The sequence below is a fragment of the Capra hircus genome, chromosome 11 (genome assembly GCF_001704415.2).
Source record: "Capra hircus breed San Clemente chromosome 11, ASM170441v1, whole genome shotgun sequence".
Classification (NCBI taxonomy): Eukaryota; Metazoa; Chordata; class Mammalia; order Artiodactyla; family Bovidae; genus Capra; species Capra hircus.
The window spans coordinates 69,443,272-69,465,494 of record NC_030818.1 but is presented as its reverse complement, the minus strand read 5'-3'; the positions used below and the strand labels follow the sequence as shown (position 1 = coordinate 69,465,494).

At 41.1% G+C, this 22,223-nt stretch overlaps 1 protein-coding gene across 3 annotated transcripts; it reads left to right on the top strand.

Annotated features, from left to right (window-relative positions):
• On the top strand, positions 5,227-19,486 carry YPEL5 (yippee like 5). 3 transcript variants are annotated; one of them, XM_018055481.1, is made up of 3 exons: positions 5,227-5,530; positions 15,896-16,060; positions 17,538-19,486. In XM_018055481.1, the coding sequence occupies exons 2-3, from the start codon at positions 15,920-15,922 to the stop codon at positions 17,760-17,762; spliced, it is 366 nt and encodes a 121-aa protein (XP_017910970.1). In that variant the 5' UTR covers positions 5,227-5,530; positions 15,896-15,919; the 3' UTR covers positions 17,763-19,486. The 3 variants fall into 3 exon arrangements, with proteins under 3 accessions (XP_017910970.1, XP_013823277.1, XP_005686908.1); XM_013967823.2 differs by lacking the exon at positions 5,227-5,530 and adding an exon at positions 6,272-6,554; XM_005686851.3 differs by lacking the exon at positions 5,227-5,530 and adding an exon at positions 6,472-6,542.

Here is a 22,223-nt window from a genome sequence, read left to right as displayed (position 1 = left end):
TTAGTTTTATTAAATATATTCACATTGTTGTGCAGCTGATTTCCAGAACTTTTTCATCTTGCAAAACTGAAACTCTACTCCACTTCAACAACTCCTCATATCCCCTCCCTGTAACCTTGGCAACCACAATGCTACTTTCTGTTTCTATGAATTTGACTACTCTAGATACCACATATAAATGGACTGATACAATGTTTGTCTTTCTGTGTTTGCTTTATTTCACTTAGCATAATGTCTTGAAGATTCACTCATGTCATAGCATATGTCAAAATGTCTTTCCTCATTCAAACTCAATAATATTTCACTGTATGGATAGGTCATGTTTTGTTAAAACATTCAGTTATTGGACACTCAGGTTACTTCTACCTTTTGGCTATTGTGAATAATGCTGCTATGAACACAGGTGTACAAACACCTCTTCAAGACTTTGCTTTCAATTCCTTGGGGAATATGTCCAGAAGTAGAATTGTTGGACCATATGGTACTTCTATTTTTTTTTTTTTTGAGGAAACTCCATACTTTTCTCCAAAGCAGCTGTACCATTTTGCATTCCCTAAAACAGAATACCAGGCTTCCAATTTCTCCACATTCTTGGCAACACGTTTTGTTTTCTGTTTTATTTTTAGGAATAGCAATCCTGATGGGCGTGAAGTGACATCTCATTGTTGTTTTGATTTATATTTCTCTAATGAGTAGTGATGTTGAGCATCTTTCCATATGCTTGTTGGTCATCCTCCCTTTTATAAAGACCCTTGTCATTATATTGGGCTCACCAAGATAATCCAGAATAATCTCCCCATTTTAAGATCCTTAACATAATCCCACCTGCAAAATCCCATTTGCTATGTAAGGTAACATACACAGATCCAAGAGATTAGAACATAGACAACTTTGTGGGACAGAAGGTATCATCATTCTACTGCCAAAGCCAAGAGAATAAGAAGTCTGAAGAAGGATGTTTGGCTGATGATTTCAGGTACAAGAAAAGAAGAATTTTATGATCAGTGACCTTTGAGACAGCTTTTAGTAAAGTGGCAGGATTGTAACTCAAAATAAGTTATTAATATTTTTATGTTAACTACTAATATGAAATTATATTTATATATATCTGTTTCTTCCCAGAGGAGCTATTCTGTTTAAATTACCCAGAGTTCTCATAAGTTTGTTGCTGCTACTGCTAAGTCACTTCAGTCCTGTCTGACTCTGTGTGACCCCACAGACGGCAGCCCACCAGGCTCCCCCGTCCCTGGGATTCTCCAGGCAAGAACACTGGAGTGGGTTGCCATTTCCTTCTCCAATGAATGAAAGTGAAAAGTGAAAGTGAAATCGTTCAGTCGTGTCCGACCCTCAGCAACCCCATGGATTGCAGCCTTCCAGGCTCCTCTGTCCATGGGATTTTCCAGGCAAGAGTACTGGAGTGGGGTGCCATTGAAGTAAAAACTCTGTAATCCCAGGCTAGTCTGGCAGCTCTACGCTATGCAGCATTCGGGATCTGTGTTCATTTCCCTAGGATGGAGTCCTGGTCCTTATGGTTTAGGCACATTCACTTTGTGGGAAGCAGGATGGATGGGGGGAAATGAATGTGATGTCAGTATCAGTTCAGTTCAGTTCAGTCATTCAGTCATGTCCGACTCTTTGCAACCCCATGGACTGCAGCACGCCAGGACTCCGTCTATCATCAACTCCTAGAGCCTACTCAAACTCATGTCCGTCGTGTTGGTGATGCCATCCAACCATCTCATCCTCTGTCGTCCCCTTCTCTTTCTGCTTTCAATCTTTCTCAGCATCGGGGTCTTTTCAAATGAGTCGGTTCTTCGCATCAGGTGGCCAAAGTATTGGAGTTTTAGCTTCAGCATCAGTCCTTCCAATGAATATTCAGGACTGATTTCCTTTAGGATTGACAGACTGGATCTCCTTGCAGTCCAAGGGACTTTCAAGAGTCTCCTCCAACACCACAGTTCAAAAGCATCAATTCTTTGGCTCTCAGATATCAATATAAAGCAAGGGGAAAGATAAAAATAGACAACTTTGTGGGACAGAAGGTGTCCCACAAACTATAGTGTTAGATGTGAGGACAAGGCACTTGTATGTATGTATATGAGTCCAATGAATACTTAGAGCAATTGAAGAAGTTGTGCATGTTGGAGGTTGTTGTGGACTGTGGTCCATTAACAGACATGAGAAGGGAGTGACCATCCTAGTCCTAAGCAAATTGTTTTTTGTCTCTGCTCTTGAGAGAGGAAATATGGATTCTATTTAGGACAAGCTGAGATAAAAGTCAAGCTTCAGACTTTTATCCAGGTATAGATGTCCATCAGACTTTAGAAAAGAAGAAAAACTGTTTTCATCCAACACAGAAGAAAGTACCAAGAAAATAGGTGATGTAGGAAGAAACACTGAGTGGAGAAACTTTGAAGTAGCTCACTTCCAAGTCTTCATCTGACTTATTATGAAGCATAACTATCTGCAGGGAATAAGACAGGTGGGTGGAGGCCCACACGTTTCAAGCTTGTGGAGCAAGGAGGTTTACTAGGTCTTGGGAAGTATGAGGAGGCAATAGGAGACTGTGCGTGAAGCACACACTTGAAAAGTGGTCATACCTATAAAGCAGTAGCTCCAGTGTGGTAGCCAGGGAAGTCACAGTAAGGGAAGGCTGCTGCTGCTGCTGCTGCTGCTGCTGCTGCTAAGTCGCTTCAGTCGTGTCCAACTCTGTGCGACCCCATAAATGGCAGCATACCAGGCTCCCCAATCCCTGGGATTCTCCAGGCAAGAATACTGGAGTGGGTTGCCATTTCCTTCTCCAATGCACGAAAGTGAAAAGTGAAAGTGAAGCCACTTAGTTGTGTCCAACTCCTAACAACCCCATGGACTGTAGCCTACCAGGCTCCTCTGTCCATGGGATTTTCCAGGCAAGAGTACTGGAGTGGGTTGCCATTGTCACTTCGGGGCAAAGGAGAGGTCCAAGGAAACAGCAACAGAAGGGCATTCTGAAAGCCTGACCCAGGGTTTGCAGTTATATTGACTCACCCATTTGGGGGAATATCAGACAATTTAGGCCAGAAAGTATAATCAGCAACCAGAATAAAGCACCATGGTATGTTGGTTTATGTTGGAATATTCCTGTTTCTTGTTATCTGGACTCGAAGAATGTCAGAGTTAGCATATGTCAAGTGATTAATTTTCTTCAAGAAATGTACATTTGGTGTAACGTTGGGTTACAACGCTGGTAATTGCAATATATCATATAAAGAAATATAATAAAGGAGGAAATGTTTATCCCAAAATACAGAAAAAAGGTATTTGATAAAATTACATATCCATCCTTTATTTAAAATAAGAAACTTTACAAAATAGCAATAACTTCTAGGAATTTGTTTGACAGAAATATTCAAATTTCTATACAGAAAATTCAGGAAAAATAAACTACAAAATCATTATCTTTACTATAAAAATAACAAATGACCCATTAGCGTTATAATAGCTAATAGGAGAAGTTTCTATTCACAGTAACCCCCTGTGTTAGATTGCTAGAGCTGGCACAACAAAATACCACAGATTGGGTAGCTTAAATAACAGAAATCAATTTCTCAGGGTTCTGGGGACCGGAAGTCCAAGATCAAGAAGCCAGCAGGTTTGGTTTCTAGTGGAAACCTCTCTCCTTTGTTTGCAAGTGGCCATCTTCTCCCTGTGCCCACACACCCTGGTGTCTCTTTGTATATCCCAATCTCTTTTTTCACATGGATACGTGTCAGACTGTTCTCAGGCCTAATCTAACAACCTCATTTAAATTTAATAAACTCTTTAAAGGCCAAGGCCTTATCTCAATATCCAGTCATATTCGGAGATAGGGATTAGGGCTACAACATAAGAATCAGGGGAGCATAATCCAGTCCATAATATCCCCAGAAATATATACAATATCTAAATTTAAATCTAAGAAGATAAGAACAAGCTAAAGGAAGATAGCTATATCATGACACTTCACTGGAAGACCTAAAAGAACACTTGAATAAATGGGGAGACATACCATGTTCTTGGTGGGAAAGTTTCAATAGTATGAACTGTCAATTTATTCAAGTTAATAAAGATATAACACAAATCAAACAAGGAAATATCAAATCTCTCAAATTTTCTTTTTATTTCTCTTCCATATTCATTATATTATCTCCAATGGTAAATTCTTTATTTCTAAAGGGCAGGCCACCATCAGTTCAGACCCATCAGGTTTTACCCTAAATCAACTTTCTAAACCTGGGATTTCCCTGGTGGTTTTTTGATAAGTGAGCTTTTCATGAGATGAGGAAAATTTAAACTTCTAAAGTTTTTTCTCATTAATTTGTTTTTGCCTTTAATTTTCAGGTTTTTATCTGAACTGAAGGAAAATACTGGTGAGTTTTGGGGCTTGGTGAAGAATCAAATGCTGCTGCTGTTGCTAAGTCGCTTCAGTCGTGTCGACTCTGTGCGACCCCATAGACAGCAGCCCACCAGACTCCCCCGTCCCTGGGATTCTCCAGGCAAGAACACTGGAGTGGGTTGCCATTTCCTTCTCCAATGCATGAAAGTGAAAAGTGAAAGTGAAGACGCTCAGTCGTGTCCGACTCTTCACGACCCCATGGACTGCAGCCCACCAGGCTCCTCAGCCCATGGGATTTTCCAGGCAAGAGTACTGGAGTGGGGTGCCATTGCCTTCTGGAAGAAAGAACTCAGGTAGTTGTAAATAAAGTTCAGCCACATTTGGGAAAATCCTTTCTTCAGGAGTTTCTGTATGCCCACACTTAAAGGTTTGGGGTTTATAAGTAAAACGTGGCCTACTATACAGGCAAGAAAGAGTAAACAATCTCAAAAAAATCAATTACATGGTGCATTTAAGCTATCTGCGTACCTGCTTGGCCTAGAAAAACAGTCTGTTTTCATTTGTCATCACTAGGCCTCAGGAAACTAGGCCCTAGCCACCACCTGGTGACGCTGATGACGCGGGATGTCGCACAGCTGCCTCTGTTAAAAAGGCTGGGCAGTCTCCTTTAAGAAGCTGATTCACGTGGACGCTATGTTGTGTGCTCTCAGCTGGGAAGCGGGGTGGATCTTAGGTCTCTCCACATTGGCTGCCTCGGGAGAGTGGGCAGAGTTAGCCTCTTTGATTGGCTGTCCGGGTCCTGGGCGTTGGATCAGGGGCGGGGCGATCTTCAGGGAGATTGCCCCAGGTCTGGCGGCTTCTGGGAGGGGTGGGCCTCGATGCAGACTGGAGCGGGAGTGGGGGAGGGTGCGCCAGAGAAGGGGCGGGGCCTAGCGGAAGGGGCAGGATACCCGGGGGAAGGCGGGGCCTAGAAATGAAAGGAGTTCTGGACCAACCCGGAGAGCCAACTGCTCGAGGGGCGGAGCTACACCGGGTGATTGACGTTGAGGCCAAACCAGGGAGAGGCGGGGCCAAGGCCAGGGCCTGACTAAACCTGAAGACTCTGGTGGCTAAGGGGCTTCATCCCAGCTGAGAAGCGAAAGCCGCAGGCGGCCGCCGACTTCACAGCCGCTCGGGGTGAGTGCGGCGGGCGGGGGGTGGGTTCGGGGCCGGGGGCCGGGTAGGGGCTGAGGCTCCTCTCTGGATCGGAGGCTTCGAAACACTCTGGGATCGGCCCAGGGCGGGGGGCCCAGGCAGGAAGTGCCTCTTCCTCGCCGCGCCCCCTCGGGGGTCCTAGCGCGACCGACCCTCGCCCCTCAGGGCGGGCCCTGGTGCCGGGGCTGCGGACGGACGAGCTGGCCTGTTTCCTCTTTGTGAGGCCCAGGCGCGGCGGCCGCCGTCGGCCCGCCCCCGCCGCGCAACCCGGGTGACTGGCGCGATCGCAACAGCCGCGACCCCCAGCTTGGCGCCCGCGCCCTCCAGCCCCGGCGCAGCCTCGGAGGCCGTGCACATCGCGGCCGGGGCCACAGGCCCGCAGTCCGCGGGCAGTTTGGCCGGCGACCCCACAGCCTCGGCTGCCCCGCCCCCATGGTCCGCGTCCCCGCCGCAGCGTCGGGGGCGCGCCCCGGGCTCCGCGTCGCGGAGGTCGCCGCGGGGGCCGCGAAGTGAAGTCTAAACTCTGAAATATGCGGCCATAATAACGCCACGGCGTGGGCCGTTCTTCAAAAGGGCCACATCCTCAGTCGGCTGGCACTTGCCACCGGCAGTGTGGCTGTGGTGGCTTTTGTTTGCTGTCCCGCAAAGGCTGGATGCCCGCCACCCTGCCCTCCTGCGCCCCAGGAGACCCCAGGCCGAGGGAGGGGTCCCCGCCCGCTTGACTGGAGGGCGTGGCGCGACTGTTGGGCGGCCGTCGGGCGACCCTGGCCGCGGGGCGGCCCGCTCAGCTGTTTCCGGCCCCTGTTTGTTGTGCGGGAGGAGGCTGGGCCGCGCCGCGCTCGGGCCCCGTCCCCTCCCGATTGGCCCGCGGCGTCACGTGCCGGCAATCAGCTGGGGCCAGCCGGGGCTTCGGGGCCTGGGCGTCTGCGGCTGTTCACACCCGGCGCGGGGATCGCCTGCGGTCCCCACGGCGAGCTGCATCCTTCCTCTCCTGGTTGGTAGGGCGGTAGGCACGCTCTGGCTCGTTTATTTTGCACTTGTAGGTAGGACAATGAGTGTTGAGGACAGCGGAAGCTGGAAAACTGAAATACTACAAAGATCTGTTTTATCCCTACATCTATTAGTCTTCCGTTTCAGGGAGGGTCTGGGAAGGCGTACAGCTTATTTATTTTTAAATTTTTTCTGTTTACAGAGCCCTGTTGGTAGTCTGAGGATTTTTATTGCAGATCTCCTTGACAGATGGAAAACAAAGTAATCTTAGGCCGACCTTGTATTTTCGGAAAGTTAGACTTGCTAGTGAAATAACTGAGGATAATAGAGTATTAGCTAACTTTGCGCAGTCGCACATACAGTGTAGATCCTGTGTTCCAACAAAGGTGACCCAAAATGTATGCAGTGTATCCAGGGTACATATTTGTGCCAGATGTGAAGTGTCTTGGTGTAATCTTTTTCTAAAAGTTTATTGCATACTTGTACTGTGTGTCAGATGAGAAGGAAATTGAAGAGAAATTGCCAACTTTTCTCTAGAAACTAATGATTTTTAGTAAAAAGCCTTAGGGAAATGAAGGGTAACAGCTAAATATTAGTAATGTATGAAATGAGTGTTATGAGAGTTCAAAAATGGGACAATGAGAAATGAAAATAAAATAGGAAGCGTTCTATATAAAGTGGATTGGTATTGATTAGACCTAGAAAATGAAGAGGCTTTGGATTGCTATTGGGCAAACAGAGGCTTAGGAGAGAAAAAAAGGCCTGGAGGCTTTACAAATAGTGAGAAGGTGGAGCTAAAGGAATTTGGTACTTTGTACTAGAAAGGGAAAGTCGCTCAGAAGTGTCTGGCTCTTTGCGACCCCATGGACTGTATTTGGAATTCTCCAGGCCGGAATACTGGAGCGGGTAGCCTTTCCCTTTTCCAGGGGGTCTTCCCAACTCAGAGATGTAGCCTTTCCCTTCTCCAAGTGATCTTCCCAACTCGGGAATGGAACCCACGTCTCCCTTATTGCGGGCGGATTCTTACCAGCAGAGCTACAAGGGAATCCGGAGAATATTGGAGCCTATCCCTTCTCCAGGGGATCTTCCCAACCCAGGAATCAAACGGGTTTCCTGCATTGTAGGCAGATTCCTTATCAACTGAGCTATCAGGAAAGGCCACCAACTCTAGTATTCTGGCCTGGAGAATTTCATGGACTGTATAGTCCATGGGGTTGTGAAGAGTGGGACACAACTAAGAGACTTTCACTTTTGTACTAGAATACCAGGCAAATGTCATGCTCTTTGGAAGTGACCAGTGTCTTCCTTTAGCACATTCTCACCCAGCTCAAGGCCCAATACAGGCGGGGTGCTTTGGAGGTGGGGGGGCGGGGCATGTTTTGTTTTAAGTTTATATCTGGCAGCCATCTTATCTATAGGAGAGCATGTTGATGAAATGTGCTTAAGTAAGTTATTTAACTCTATACAGGAACCTAAATTGGATTTTAACAACATACAAAATATATGTTGCTACATCTGAAATATCTGGTTGGATCCTTGAGGACCTTTGCCTAGGTTTAGTTGCCTTTGCTTTATTTAAGTGGTAGGAGAGGATAAAGGTTTAGAAAATAAAAAAGGAAGGGAAATAAGGCCAAAATTAAGTCTAAATGTGAGATTAAACTAGCTACTACCCTCCAAAAAACAGTCCATGAGACGTGAAGCTAGTCCTAAATATTAAGATGTGAAGATAGTCCTACTGAGTATAATCCTGCTGAGAGTATCATAGTGCCTAAATGGTTGTATAAACCAGTATCAGTTTCTCTGGTAATCCTGTGTAGTAATGGTGCTGGTGTAGGAACTTGACATGAAACTTGCTACCTCACACGTAAATCAGGAAACCAGACAGTTGAACTACACTCCAGTCCATCCAATTAGAGACTTTTTGACTCATGGTATTGCATCACAACAAAGTAGAGAGATCCTGAGTTTGTCTTGCCAAAAACTGTTTTGGGGAGATTACCAACTCAGATTGTTTAGCTGACTCACCGAGTTACATGACTAGTCTTATTTTCAAGTGATGACTAAACAGAATTGTAGAAACATAATAAACTTGGAAAACGTTTAACAACAAGACATTATTTAGAGAGCAAAAAGAAAAATATGTTACTGTTAAATGAAGACCTGATGCCACAACTAGAATGTCATTTGAAACAGCCAACTAAACTGGTCACGTTTTAGAAGAGAACTAGAGGAAAGCATAGCTTGTTTCACCAAAACCTTGGCTTGGTGAATATTTTGTACAAAAGTTGGAGAGTTGGTTTTATGGATCAAACTCAATTTATTATTTTCTCTTGTAGGTTTTCAATAGAGCTTATCATAAATCAGTATGAAATAGTTGATGAGATTACAGTAGAGATTAAGTTAATTATAGTAATCAGCCAAGGGCTGCCTTTGGGTTTTGTTCCTTTTGTTTTGGAGAGGGAGGAGACTGAAAACTAGATATACCAGCTTGTTTTCACAAGTTTCAGTTTTAGCCAGACTTTTGCAACACAGCCTCTCCTGGAAGGGCAGATTCCTTTCACCTTTTCTGCACTAGGCTCCTGCACACTCAAGTCCCTGGAGGAGAGAATCTTTGCATCTTGCATTTACCCACCAACTCCTAGGGTAGTGGGAAAGCCCCTCTTACCTGTCCAGTGATAGAGTTGGGTGGAGTGGGTGTTCTGTTGTCTGTGGCACTGCCCTGAGGAAATAAGTAAAAAAACCCCACAAAGTCTGTGAACTGGGTGTTTTCCTACCAGAGGGTTCTTAGAGATCCCTCCCTGGTATTTTTAGGGCTGGGAAGTGTGATTCTTCCTTCTGTAAATTCTGCTTGCCAGGATTGAATCTGAACTGGATTATTAGTTACAGGGAGGGTAAGTGCCTATTTTAAGACCTAGAATTATGATACTAAGAATTTGAGATGCTTCAGAAGTTTCTAGCTTTCCTTCTGCATGTCATTTCTGTCACTTGGTCACTTTAGCGTTGACATGGTTAACAAGAAATGAAGCTAGTTAATTAAATTGTTATTGATTTGATTTTCTTTCTGAATCTTGCTTTCTTCATCTGTAATAGAGGGAGGTTAGGGTGGAGAATGTTGAAGATAATCTAGTTTTACTAGATTTACCTTTATTTAGCATTTATTGTGTGCCAGGCACTGTTCTCAGTGTAGTGCCATTTAATTTCCACAACTCAGAGATGAATACTGATACCACGGTTTTATTGATGAAGAAACTGAAGTGAGGATACCTTACCCAAAGTTTACAAACTTTTAAGTGGCAAAGCTAAGATTTGAACCCAGAGTTCCAGTATTTGGGATACATTGTTTAAATCCTGGGGGTGGAGAGAGGAGGAGGCAGCAGCTGGTTATACTATCTGTTTTTATAATCTATGTATTGTTGATCTTCAACATGCTGAACTTGCTACAGAAAGTTGAAGACTTTAGTTAGAAAACCCGTGAAGAAAATGGGAGTGGGACTAAATTGATTGTGTCAAATATTCCTGTTGATCCTTAAACCTGAATGCCAACCAAGTTTCCTTTTTTTCTAAGATTGCCTGCTTTCTAAATGAAGAGGTCTTTTGCTGTCTGAACAAGTTTTTCAACAAGGGTCAGTGCACTTTCTTTCAAGGGCCAGATGGTGAATATTGTGAACTTTGTAGGCCGTAAGGTTTCAGTAGCAACTATTCAAACTCTGCCATTATACTGAAAGAGCAGCCAAGTATCAACAAATGGGTCTGGCTGTGTTCCAATAAAAATTTATGTATGGTCACTGAAATGTGGATTTCATGTAATTTTCATGTGTCACAAAAATAGTCTTTTGGTGTCCCCAACCATCTTAAGATAAAAAAGCATTCTTATGTTGCGAGCCATACAAAAACAGGTGGTGAGCTGATTATTGCCTGTAGGCCGTAGTTTTCTGACCCTTGCTTTTAAAGAAAATATTCAGCAATAAGCCAGACTAATGAACAAGGTATCATATTTGTTAATGTGTATATGTGTGTGTGATGTGTAAATCGGCACCAGTGGTGAACAAGTGAAATTTGAAATTAATGCAGTACAATTTACATTAGCATTCCCCCCAAGATGAAATATTTAGGTATAAATCTAACAATGTGTACAAGATCTATGTGAGGAAGAATATAAAACTAATGAATGAAATCAAGAACAACTAAATAAATGGAAAGAATTTGTGTGTTCATGGAGAGCAGAAGTCCCAGGAGAGGCAACACAATATGGAAAGAGAAGAATTAAGTCAGAAGACTGACACTACCCAACTTAAAGACTTAGTATAGAAAGAAAGTGAAAGTCGCTCAGTTGTGTCTTATTCTTTGCAATCCCACGGATTATACGGTCCATGGAATTATCCAGGCCACAGTACTGGAGTGGGAGCCTTTCCCTTCTCCAGGGGAATCTTCCCAACCCAGGAATCAAACCAAGGTCTCTCGCTTCGCAGGCAGATTCTTTACCAGCTGAGCCACAGGGAAGCCCAACTTCAAGACTTAGTATATATCTACAGTAATCAAGACAGTATGGTGTTGGTGAAGGAATAGATCAATAGATCAGTGGAACAGAATAGAGAGCCCAGAAACAGGCCTACATAAATATGGTCAACTGGACTTTAATACAGAACCAAAGATTTGGCAGAATTTTGGTTATAAACTTGAACTTCAACACTGATTCCAAAACAGACATTACTTAAGCACAATAAGTGCTCTCAGAATCAACACAGAGAACATTAGTCATCTGTGAAAGCAGCTCATACTTAAGATATTTTACAAATGTGTCCCTGAAAATACTGTCACTCTTTTAAGTCCAAGCAAGGTGATTAGCATACCTGGGAAGTAATTTAGTTTTTTTTAAAATTTATTTATTTTTAAACATTTTGTATTGGGGTATAGCCAATTAACAATGCTGTGATTTCAGGTGTACAGTGAAGGAACTCAGCAATACATATACATGTATCTATTCTCCCCCAAACCCATCTTCGATTCAGGCTGGCACATAACACTGAGCAGAGTTCCATGTGCTATATAACAAGTCTTTGTTATCCATTTTAAACACAGCAGTGTGTACATAACCTGGGAAATAATTTGGATGTAAAAACAATTAGAAGGAGATTGATTGTGGAAGGGTTTGTGGGGATTTGGGGAGGTGATGAAAATATTCTAAAAAGCTGGTTTGTGGTGATGGTAGCACAATTTTGTAAATTTACTAAAAATCATTCATTTGTACACAACAGTGGCCAAATTTTATGTCAATTATTCCTTTAAGAAAACTGTTTTTAAAGAATGAGCTATATACTATCCTATCAGGTAAAAAGTTTCTGACAGGATAAGCTCTGTATAAGCTCTTAGAAAGGGGTGTCTGAAGTACATGCCTTTCATAAGTACATAAGGCTGAAGTACCTTACTTTCGTAGCTCTAGAAGTGATGAGAATGTGAACTAAGTTATTGATGAAGAATGGGGAAGAAAGACCTTGAAAAGTGATTTAGGAGGTCTTCTCAATTTTGCAGTTTCTTAAAGAAGTTGCCAGGGTTTCTAGTTTAGGAGAGGGATTAGAGTTGCCACCAGCAAAGTTAGGGAAGGTAGGCGGCTCAGCATGGAGGCAGGAGAGGTGTGTGAGAAAGCTGAGGAAGAAAGACTGAACTTGGCTGTCTCTTCCGGTCACTAGAGAGTAGGTGGGGTTAAAAGAACTGGAGCAGAAATAGTTCAGATCCCAGCTTGGCCAGTTTCATAAAGTTACAGCCTTTATGTCTTCCTCTACAAAAGTAGGGTAATACATACCTACTAAGAAATTGTTTAAGGTTGAATGTGATACATGAAGTACTGAATGCAGTGTCCCATATGATGTTGATACTAAATATCAAGTCTCAGGCAGAGTTCAATATATTGCCTGCTGCTGCTAAGTCGCTTCAGTCGTGTCCGACTCTGTGCGACCCCATAGACGGCAGCCCACCAGGCTCCCCCATCCCTGGGATTCTCCAGGCAAGAACACTGGTTGTCATTTCCTTCTCCAGTGCATGAAAGTGAAATATAAAAGTGAAGTCGCTCAGTCGTGTCCAACTCTTAGCGACCCCATGGACTGCAGCCTACCAGGGTCCTCCGCCCATGGGATTTGCCAGGCAAGAGTACTGGAGTGCCTAGGTCCAGAGAAACCTAATTCAGGTGTTTTGCCATAGCTTTTAAGTGACCTTCCCCTTCTGTGGTGCAGTGCCAGTGTGCTTGCCATCAGTCTCCTGAGTACGCACGGGGGAAATGAGCACCAGGTTGCACTCCTGGCCTGGCGAAGTGAAGGCCTAACATGAAATTCAATGGCCTGCAAAGGTTTTTCTGTGTTCCAGAGACCTTTGACAGTAAGCGGTGTTTTGCTCACTTCTGATAGATTCTCTGGCATTGTAGCTTATCTCTTTTGGCAAATGAGAACTACATTTTACAGTTCTATATACATATATAGAACTCTATACATGGCAACCACAACTAGGAATAGTGAGTCTGTAGAGATATTTTTGGTCTTGTAATGAATCATGTAACTGAATTCAGTAAAAATAGTTGGGTAAAAGTTAAAAATCATCTGAATTTGAAGCAGGAAAGAGAAAGCATGATGTTAAGTCTATTTACCCCATTTAGAAATAGTTTTCATGTATCCAGTAGTGAGCAAATGGTCACAGCTATTAATACTGAACCAAAGATAGAACAATATAGGCAGAAGGTATAGGGAGAGTTTGTTTTGAAGTTCAGAATATTTTCCTTGGTAGTATTGCATCTACTATCAGTCAAGTCAAAAATATCTGGTTATTCCTGAATTATTGTTGAAGTAACTTAGACGAATATTATATTTTAAAGTTTGAAGAAACATTGGAAGCCCAAGCTGGAGGATAAATGACAGGACAAATACTAATTTTTAGAGAAATAAAGACTGAGGAGTACGTCTTCAGAGGTGTTACCATAAAACCCTGCTGGTGATTCCTTTCTGTAAACGACTGGTAGTAAGAAACATGACCAAAACCAATTACTCACAGGCTCATTGAATGCTTAATTTGGATCAGGAGTCATAAATTCAGATGTCTTACAGGTGAAGTAATTATGTGGCACAAAACAGATAAAAAGCAAACGAAATGGCCTTGTGGGAAGCGTTGAAGGCGCCTCTCAACTCTAGCCAGTTGTTGCCATATGAGAATATATGTCCTGTGTTGCCAGCTCTCCCCATTGTTTAAAAAGAAAGGCTCAGAACAGGCTGTTAATGAAATCTCTCAAATTTTAAATGATTCTCAACTGTTTTATATTAAAAATTAAAAACCCTGGGCCAAATTGAACACTAATGTTTTGGTGTGGGAAGGGTTGTTTTGTTCACTGCTGTGTTCCTATGCCATCAAATGAATTCAGCCAGCAGGCCTCAGATTTGTACCCTTTGAGCTTTGTGTAACAAATACTGTGTTCTTAGGCATCTGGGAAAAGTAATGCTGTCCTAAAGACTAAAACAATAGGCAGCAAGTCTTTTATTGTTGTTTTGCAGAAATATAATCAAGAAAGCTAAATGTCATTTTCTAAGTCTTATGTTTTTACCCAGGGTTTATTCGTTGACACTCTTGTTTACTAGCTATAAATTGTAGTATATTTACTATTTGTTTTTCATTACTTATTAAACTTTCATATAGTATTTAGTGGGAGTCATAATTATCTTGGTGACAGAAATGTCACATTTCTGATGGCGTTAAAACTGCCTTATGGCTGAAGTTGACAGATGTTAGAAGAAATGGGATTTTCTTTTTAATTTGTAATGGAATTTCCCCAAGTTTAAGATGACACTGGATTGCACATGGATTCTACATTTTTCTTTTCCTTAGCAGTAGCTGTGTCAGCTCTGCATGGCGTTTTAAAGACAAATAATATTAAATATTTGAAACACAGGAGATGATCACTACATGAAGGAATAAATTCTTTTCAAAATGAAAAGCTACAGTGTATTCTTGATTATACCTAGATCTCTAAAAACGTGCTGTTTTGGGAAATTAACTGCAGTGAATTTGAGAAGTTGCATGTATTAACTCAACTTTTAAAATATTGGAATGTGATTATCCTTGTTTCAGAAGTTGGATTCAGAGCTTTTTTCCCAATGTTTCAGCACTTCTGTGATTTATTGAATCAAAAGACTTTCTTAAATATAGTAAGTTATATAATAACAGCTCATCTTGCTCTTTGTTCTTATTTTTCTAGCCTTATGCCAGCCTAGACCATCTTGTATGTACTTTTCTTAGAGGAGTCAGTGTTAGAGTAACAGAAAAATTTTGGCTTTGACTTGAGTGAGCCATATTCTGATCATGATTTTCTGTACTTGAAAGCTGTGTGACCTTTGATCAGTTAGTAACCTTGAATAATCTATGAACTGGAGGCAACAACCTCACAGGGTTGATGTGGATTTTGAAATAAGTAAAGCTTCTCTGGTGGGTTGGTGATTAAAAAATCTGCCTGCCAATGCAGGAGATGCAGGTTCAATCCCTGGATCAGGAAGATCCTCTGGAGAAGGAAATGACAACCCACTCCAGTGTTCTTGCCTGGGAAATCCCATGGACAGAAGAGCCTGGTGCCCTATAGTCCATGGGGTTACAAAAGAGTCGGACACGACTTAGCGACTAAACCGCAACAGAGTACCTAGTACAGCGCTCTGCAGCCTCAGGCTTACCAGCTTAGTGCCGTCACCCTGCATGGTTGTGGACGCACCGATGACCAGAGAAACCAGGCACCCGTGCTCTCAAGCCAGGTCACACACTCTCGACCCATAAGTCTTTCTCAAATTTCAGATACTCAGAGTATATACTTGTTAGTTGCTCAGTCGTGTCCAGCTCTTTGCGATCCCATGGACTATAGCCCCCCAGGCTCCTCTGTCCATGGGATTCTCCAGGCAAGAATACTGGATTGGGTTGCCACGTCTCCAGAATGTATACTTAACTCTGTACTAAACCTTTTTTCTCACCTCTCTGCTGGTGTTTCTGATCATTTGGTTTGATATTATACACTGTCTTCTTGCCTTTTTCATATCAATCAAAAGAGAAGGGATATTCTTTGGCCTTCCTAGTGAGAATATTTACTTTCTTGACTCATTGCTTCTGAAGTGTTCTTAGCTTGAGTTTGCCTATTTGTTTGGTCCATGTGTGAACTTAGGATCCTTTCATTCAGAGTCAGCTATTTCATGTATTAAGTACTATGAAGAGATCATACATGTATTAAGTACTATGAAGAGATCATATATGTGTATATAAATGGTTCTCTGTGACACCACCAAGTAGATCCTAACAAGTTAAAAAATCATAATGCATTTCTTGTCCTTTTTTATCTGTTCCCAGGTTTTTAGAGCTTCAGCTATAAAAATGGGCAGGATTTTCCTTGATCATATCGGTGGTACCCGTCTGTTTTCCTGTGCAAACTGCGATACGATCCTGACCAACCGTTCAGAACTCATCTCCACTCGGTTCACAGGCGCCACTGGCAGAGCATTTCTTTTTAACAAGGTTTGTGGGGAAAACTGGTTTCATTTCCTCACTGGGTTCAGTGGAAATATTTGATAGCAATACCAGAATACCCCTTAGAGCATGGAGATGCCAAGAAGATTCAGAATGAGAGCTGCACTCCATAGAAATTGCCTGCTAGTTTGTCTTTGGGACTTCAGGAAAGCATTACGAGACTGTGATTTTTAGGCTTGAGAGTTTTAAAGATTATGTGATGATAAGGGTGGTCTCCATTGCTTCAGGAGACACTCAGGGTAAGAATGTGGTAGTGACTTCACAGACTATTGAAGAGGCTGAAACACCCCCATAGCACTAATTTACCCGTACAGGGAGATAGCTGCATTAAGCTGTTGTAGTTTGACAGTGCAAGGGAATAAGGATCATCTATCTAACTTCCTGCTCTAATTTACCAGTCATCTTTCTGATTATGATTTGGCTAATAGGTTTGCTAACTGAAGTGTTTCCTGACTTACAGATTAATGTATAGTCTGCCTCTTTCTCTCGTTTCTGGCTTGCTTTCAAATTGGTTGATGTGATTCTGCCTCCTGGAGTCTAATGGGTACTCGCAAAGTTGAATTTCTAGATATTCCAAATATCCTTGAACTACAGAACTAGCCCAAGGTACTGTTCTTAGATATTCAACTTAAACTTCCCCAGAGGACACCCCTCTCTACCATTTAGAAACAAGTATTTTCTCTGAAAGAATTGATAGTGTGTATACATCTTGGTCTTTATTTAGGTATAGAGCAGGGGTTGGCACACCATGGCAGGCTGTTTTTGTAAGTAAAATTTAATGAACCACAACCATGTTTATTCATCTGTGTATTATCTATGGCTGCTTTTGTGCTACCACAGCAGAGCTTAATAGCTATAACAAAGACCAGATAGCTCTTTTCAAAGCCAGAGATATCTGGCTCTTTATAGAAAAATGAAGCATGGAGGATTATTGGAATCCTCCATGTTCACAGTCATTGGAAATTCTTCCATAGATTCTTTGAACCCACTTGAAAACCATATATTACAACCTACCCCCAGGCTGCTAGTAGATAAAATTGTTTCAGAAACAGATTTTACAAACGTCTCTTTATGGAATACCTGTTGTATACTAGGTTCTTCTGTATTGGTAGCCTTGTCTACACTCAGCATTGAATGGTTAATTATAATAGTGGGACCAAGACCTACATTTTATGACTCCAAGTTAAGGACTCTTCACTATAACATAGAAGCGTAACTAATGTATATAAATAGGGTGACTTAGAATAATACAATACATGATTGCATTACATATCCAGTTCAGCACAGGTGTTTACCTGTCCCAGCAATTTGTCAAAATAGCTCTTGGAAAGTGTGTTGCAGGTTTGACAAACAACTGCTATCTGCTTTTCTGAAGTTGCTGTTCTTTCACCAACAGAAATATTGTGTACCATTTTTGGCAGATAACTTACATGTCTTTGCAATTTTGTTTTCATGTGTTTCTTAGGTAGTTAACCTACAGTATAGTGAAGTTCAAGATCGGGTCATGCTCACTGGCCGCCACATGGTTCGAGATGTGAGCTGCAAAAACTGCAATAGCAAACTGGGATGGATCTATGAGTTTGCCACTGAAGACAGCCAGCGTTATAAAGAAGGTCGTGTGATCCTGGAACGCGCTCTAGTTCGAGAAAGTGAGGGCTTTGAGGAGCATGTACCATCTGATAACTCTTGAAGAAAAAGAGAGAAATCCATCTTTTCCCAGGTCTCCTTCACTGAAAACAAAAATCTACTTACATACACTGTCACCTTAGCATCAGAGTCGGATTCATGAACTGCGGAACAAGAGGTTGTGAGAATCTATGATGGAACCTTCCTTTCTTTCCTTTTTTTTTTAATTTTCTATTTTCCATCCAACAGCAGTGTGTAGAGAGAATATTATGCAGATGCCTTTTTTTTTCCCCCTGTGTTTACATCTTGAGGCAGAATAGTCTATCTGCAGCTACATGGTGGGCTATGTGAGGAAAAAAATCTGGGCTATTAAGAGTGAAAAGTATTTTATGTAAATTTTGAAAGGAAAATGTGTCAAGAGCATGGTTTTTAAATTTATTTGGGCTTCATTTTAAGACTTTTTTTAAAAAAACCAGTTATTTCACTTGATTTGCTAGCTTCAGAGAAGAGATCCGAATTTGTGACCAGCGCTAAAGGTTCAGTGTTAGTATTGCTTGTGCTGGCCATTGTGCCATATTCTTGTTGGAGATGAACCGTAGCATCAGAGCCCATTCTTCCTTGTCAGTCTTGACCCAAAGATGTCACCATTCCTGGTTATTTGTCACCACATAATTGGTGTTGATTGGAAACTTTTCCTGATATGGGGCAGAACTGCTTGGTTGTCTTTTCCATGTAACTTAAGCATAGTAATATAAATAAAGTAATAGTTGGATGTTTTTGGTCCTGTGTTGCTTTTAAAATCACCTTTCGAAAGAGCAGAGTATTTGATAAGTAATTGTCATAGTAGTGTTTCTTTTCATCTCTTAAACCAAATTGGCTGTATATAAGATACTTCTTTGTTTAAATTAAAGCATACTGTTTAAATCCACAGTATTGTATTTAGAAAACAACTGAACAGAATGTCTGTGCATTCATGCAGAAAGCATTTCTTCTGCATGTGTTTTAAATGGAGGGAAGTGAAGCAGCCTATCTAAAAATACTGCTTTGCAAAGCATTTCAGCATATCCTTTTCAATTTTGCATTGATTTTGACAAGTCTGTAGAGCCTGATAGTTACATCAAAGGATTTAGATCTCCTAGCATTATTTTCTCAGATCTTCCTTCAGAAGTTTAGGTGTTGAAATCGAAACTGTACTTGGTCCCTTCAAGTTGATAGGGATCAAATTTGACTCAGGGGTTATTTGAGCCCAAAATTTACAGCATTAAGAAGTATTAAAGTGTAAATGTTTCTTTATCCAAACCATTTCTAGGTATTTTAATATTTGTTTCTGGTGGAATAGATGGCATTAAAATTGGCTAAATACTTCAATGAATGAATGAATGGCTGCTTGCTCAATTTCTAGGTTCTATAGCAGTGAATGTTATGATTAAAAATATAGTCTCCGTCTGAAGATGAAATTTGTCCTAAATTAATTGGCAAAATCATCCTGTCATTGATATTAGAAGTGACTTCTGAGTACAGTTAGGATTTTCTCTTATTTGCCTTTGGGCTCTTGGTTAGAGGCATATGTCTCTTGATTTGGTAGGTGTATAATACTGCATTTGAGATATGTGGACACAAATTCTTCTCTTTCCTTCACAATGGACTAAATCTTCAAGCATTAAGAAACAGCATTGATTCCCATTCATTTCCATACTGGCCTTTGATTATATGCAGACTGCTAGTAGCATGCCTTACCTATAGCACTATGTGCATTTGCTGTCACAATAAAGTATATTTTGTCTTGCATTGGTGCAAAACTGCTACTTATTTTCCACTGACCTTTTTCCTAGTGATCATCTTAATTTTTAATCTATGAACACGTACATCATACCTTTGAGTAGCTATTGCTTTTTTCAGTAGGCAGTGATAAGGTGACATATGGTTTAGTTAATTCTACCTAATTTACAACTGGAAATATTGAGTTTACCAATATTAACTTCTCTGAGATGATTTTTGCCTCAGACACTAGCAACTATAGTTGTAGTGTACATGAACAAATAAAAGTGTCATAGCACCAGGTTAACTTTTAGGTGACTGCACCAGAGCATGTTTCTCTCTGCCCTTCCTTTTAAAAACTTCCTTTGGTGGAAAAAAAAAAAGCAAAAACAAAGAGCAATGTGGAGGATCCAGTCAGATTGGATTGTTTACAGAAAAGTAAGCACACTGTTGACTTGGGAATGATTTTGTTGTGGGAAGGGGGAAGGTTAACCAGATACAGGTGAGTATACTATATAATGAGTGGCTTACTGAAGTGTGAATACATCCTAAAGTGAGTATTCCAGGTTTAAAAATTTTTAGTAATTATGTAATAATCTAAGTTACAATTGCGAGTGGCTATTTTGATACTGGAGGAGAAAATAGCTATACCATTAACTTTTCTAAATTACATATTCATAAAGGTCATATGGGGTGTTAAAATGCAAAGTCTGGGCCCTAGCCTAGACCTGTATCAGTTCACAGGTAATTTTTGGTCAGGCAGGTTATAAAAGGTACCCGTTGTAAAATATTCAGAGATATTATCATTTTTAGAACAGTTAAAAATACCTCACAGTTGAAACAGATCTAGTAATTAATTGCATGTCTGTCTTTAACACTGGCTTTCCAGGAGCCATATAAAACCAAAACTCTTAATTCTAATCTTAGAAAGATGTGAATTGAGAATAGAGCAAGATTAAACTGAAAGACTCCTGTTAGGGTAGCACATTACAATGATATGAAGGTATCTATCAGAAGCAGAACTAAGAGAAGTTAGCATGGATACTTATTGTAAATTGGATATGAATTGTATGGCTTCTATATTTTAAAATATTTGTATTTCCCAAATTGAAACTTCCGTATTAAGGGAAAAAATACATACATTTCAAAGCACTATTAAGGGTTCTGTGATCCTGGGCATCGCTTTACGTATTTGTTTTTTAAAATCATCTGCATTTTGACCTCTTGGGGGCTTGTTAACAGTAACTCCCATGAAACTGGATTGGTCTCTGAGCTGGAGCCAAAAAATCTGATATTTTACCAAACCACAAAGATAACCTATCTCCTATTACATGAGAATCACTAATCTCAAAGGGTTATCCAAACAGTGTATAGTTGTGTTACCACTTGGTAAAAGTAGGTGTTTATCACAGGGGGCCCACAGACTTAGAAGTATGACTAATTAAAAACAGATAATTACAGTTTCCACCTGCTTTTTTGAAAACAGTGGCTTTTTAAAACAGTTAAGTACAATAAATAAACATACAAGGAGAGGAAAAGTCTCTGGGAAAGAGTTTCTAGAAAGATCACTGGACTTTAAGGACCGGCCATCAATGCTGTGATTTATTGGCTGTGTGACTTTGGGAAGTATGTGACTTAACCTCTGAACCTTAGTTTTCTCAAGAATGGATTATGAAAACAAGCCCTATCTTAAGTGATTCTGTTTATGAAATAGTGAGATACATGGCCTAAAAACCTGTAAAGTATCATGCAAATGTTTAGAATAACTGCTATATGTTTGTTTTCAATAATCCTGAACAACACTTCCCAACCTTTACCCTAAATTAATGAATGACTGGAATGCTTTCAAAGCTTTATAACTCCTTCCTGGTCTTGATATGTACTGCTAAACCTTTAAGCAAATTAGGGCATGAAATCTGCTATTTATCAAATGTTACTGTCTTGACCTTTCACCCTAAGAAATCTTTTATAATCTGCTACAATAGACACTTTACTTTCAAAAATCATCGAAGCTATTTTTCTCCCACCATGGAACAGAAGGAAGAAAAGGTAAAAAGTTCATTAAATACAGCCTCAATGATAAAAATTTTAAAACTTCATTTCCCATTTCCACCCCCAACCCCTGTCAGACAACATTGCTTTTTGAAAAGAGTACTACAAGAATATTCACTAAAATTCCACTAGTTAGTTTTCAAATCCAACTTTCTTTCTCCAGTGTTTGCCTCAGCCTGTCTCTCACTACTGCTATAATAAGATTGTGAGAAATTGTTCATATACGAAATCATCTTGTTTCAATCCTACTCTGGCAATATGCTCTACAGATGAACAAGTTGTCTCTCATCCCCAGATTTCTAGCAAAATACAAATTTCGTCTAATTTTAAAAACTTGTATCCAGAGCAAAGCCCGGCTTTGAAAAAGGTATTGACCAGAAGTTTTTAGGGATTGGTGCAGTTTGAGAAACCACTGCTGTGCCGGTGAGTCAGGAAGTTGGCTTCAGCTGTCCCCAGAATTTCATTCCTCTTCCGTTAACTCTTGAGGAGCCATGGAGTAAGCTGTCAACAACTGGTACATCACATTCTCAGCTAATCTGCTGACTACCTGTAGCCATCCCAGAAAATGCTGGGCAAGTGGAGGCAACACTATGAAAGCATGAAAATCCATGAGTATTCTATGTCCCTAACTAAACCCCCTCCCTTCCCCAGCTTCCAAGCCAACTGGAAGGAGCTCAGAGGCATTTCTGAAAGCTGTCAGTATGCCAAAAAGAGT

What these genes read in the sequence shown, in the direction of transcription:
- YPEL5 (XM_018055481.1), top strand. Translation starts at nt 15,920, where the DNA reads ATGGGCAGGATTTTCCTTGATCATATCGGTGGTACCCGTCTGTTTTCC. An exon ending in GAGCATTTCTTTTTAACAAG is followed by an intron (nt 16,061 to 17,537) that starts GTTTGTGGGGAA and finishes TGTGTTTCTTAG; the next exon opens with GTAGTTAACCTACAGTATAG.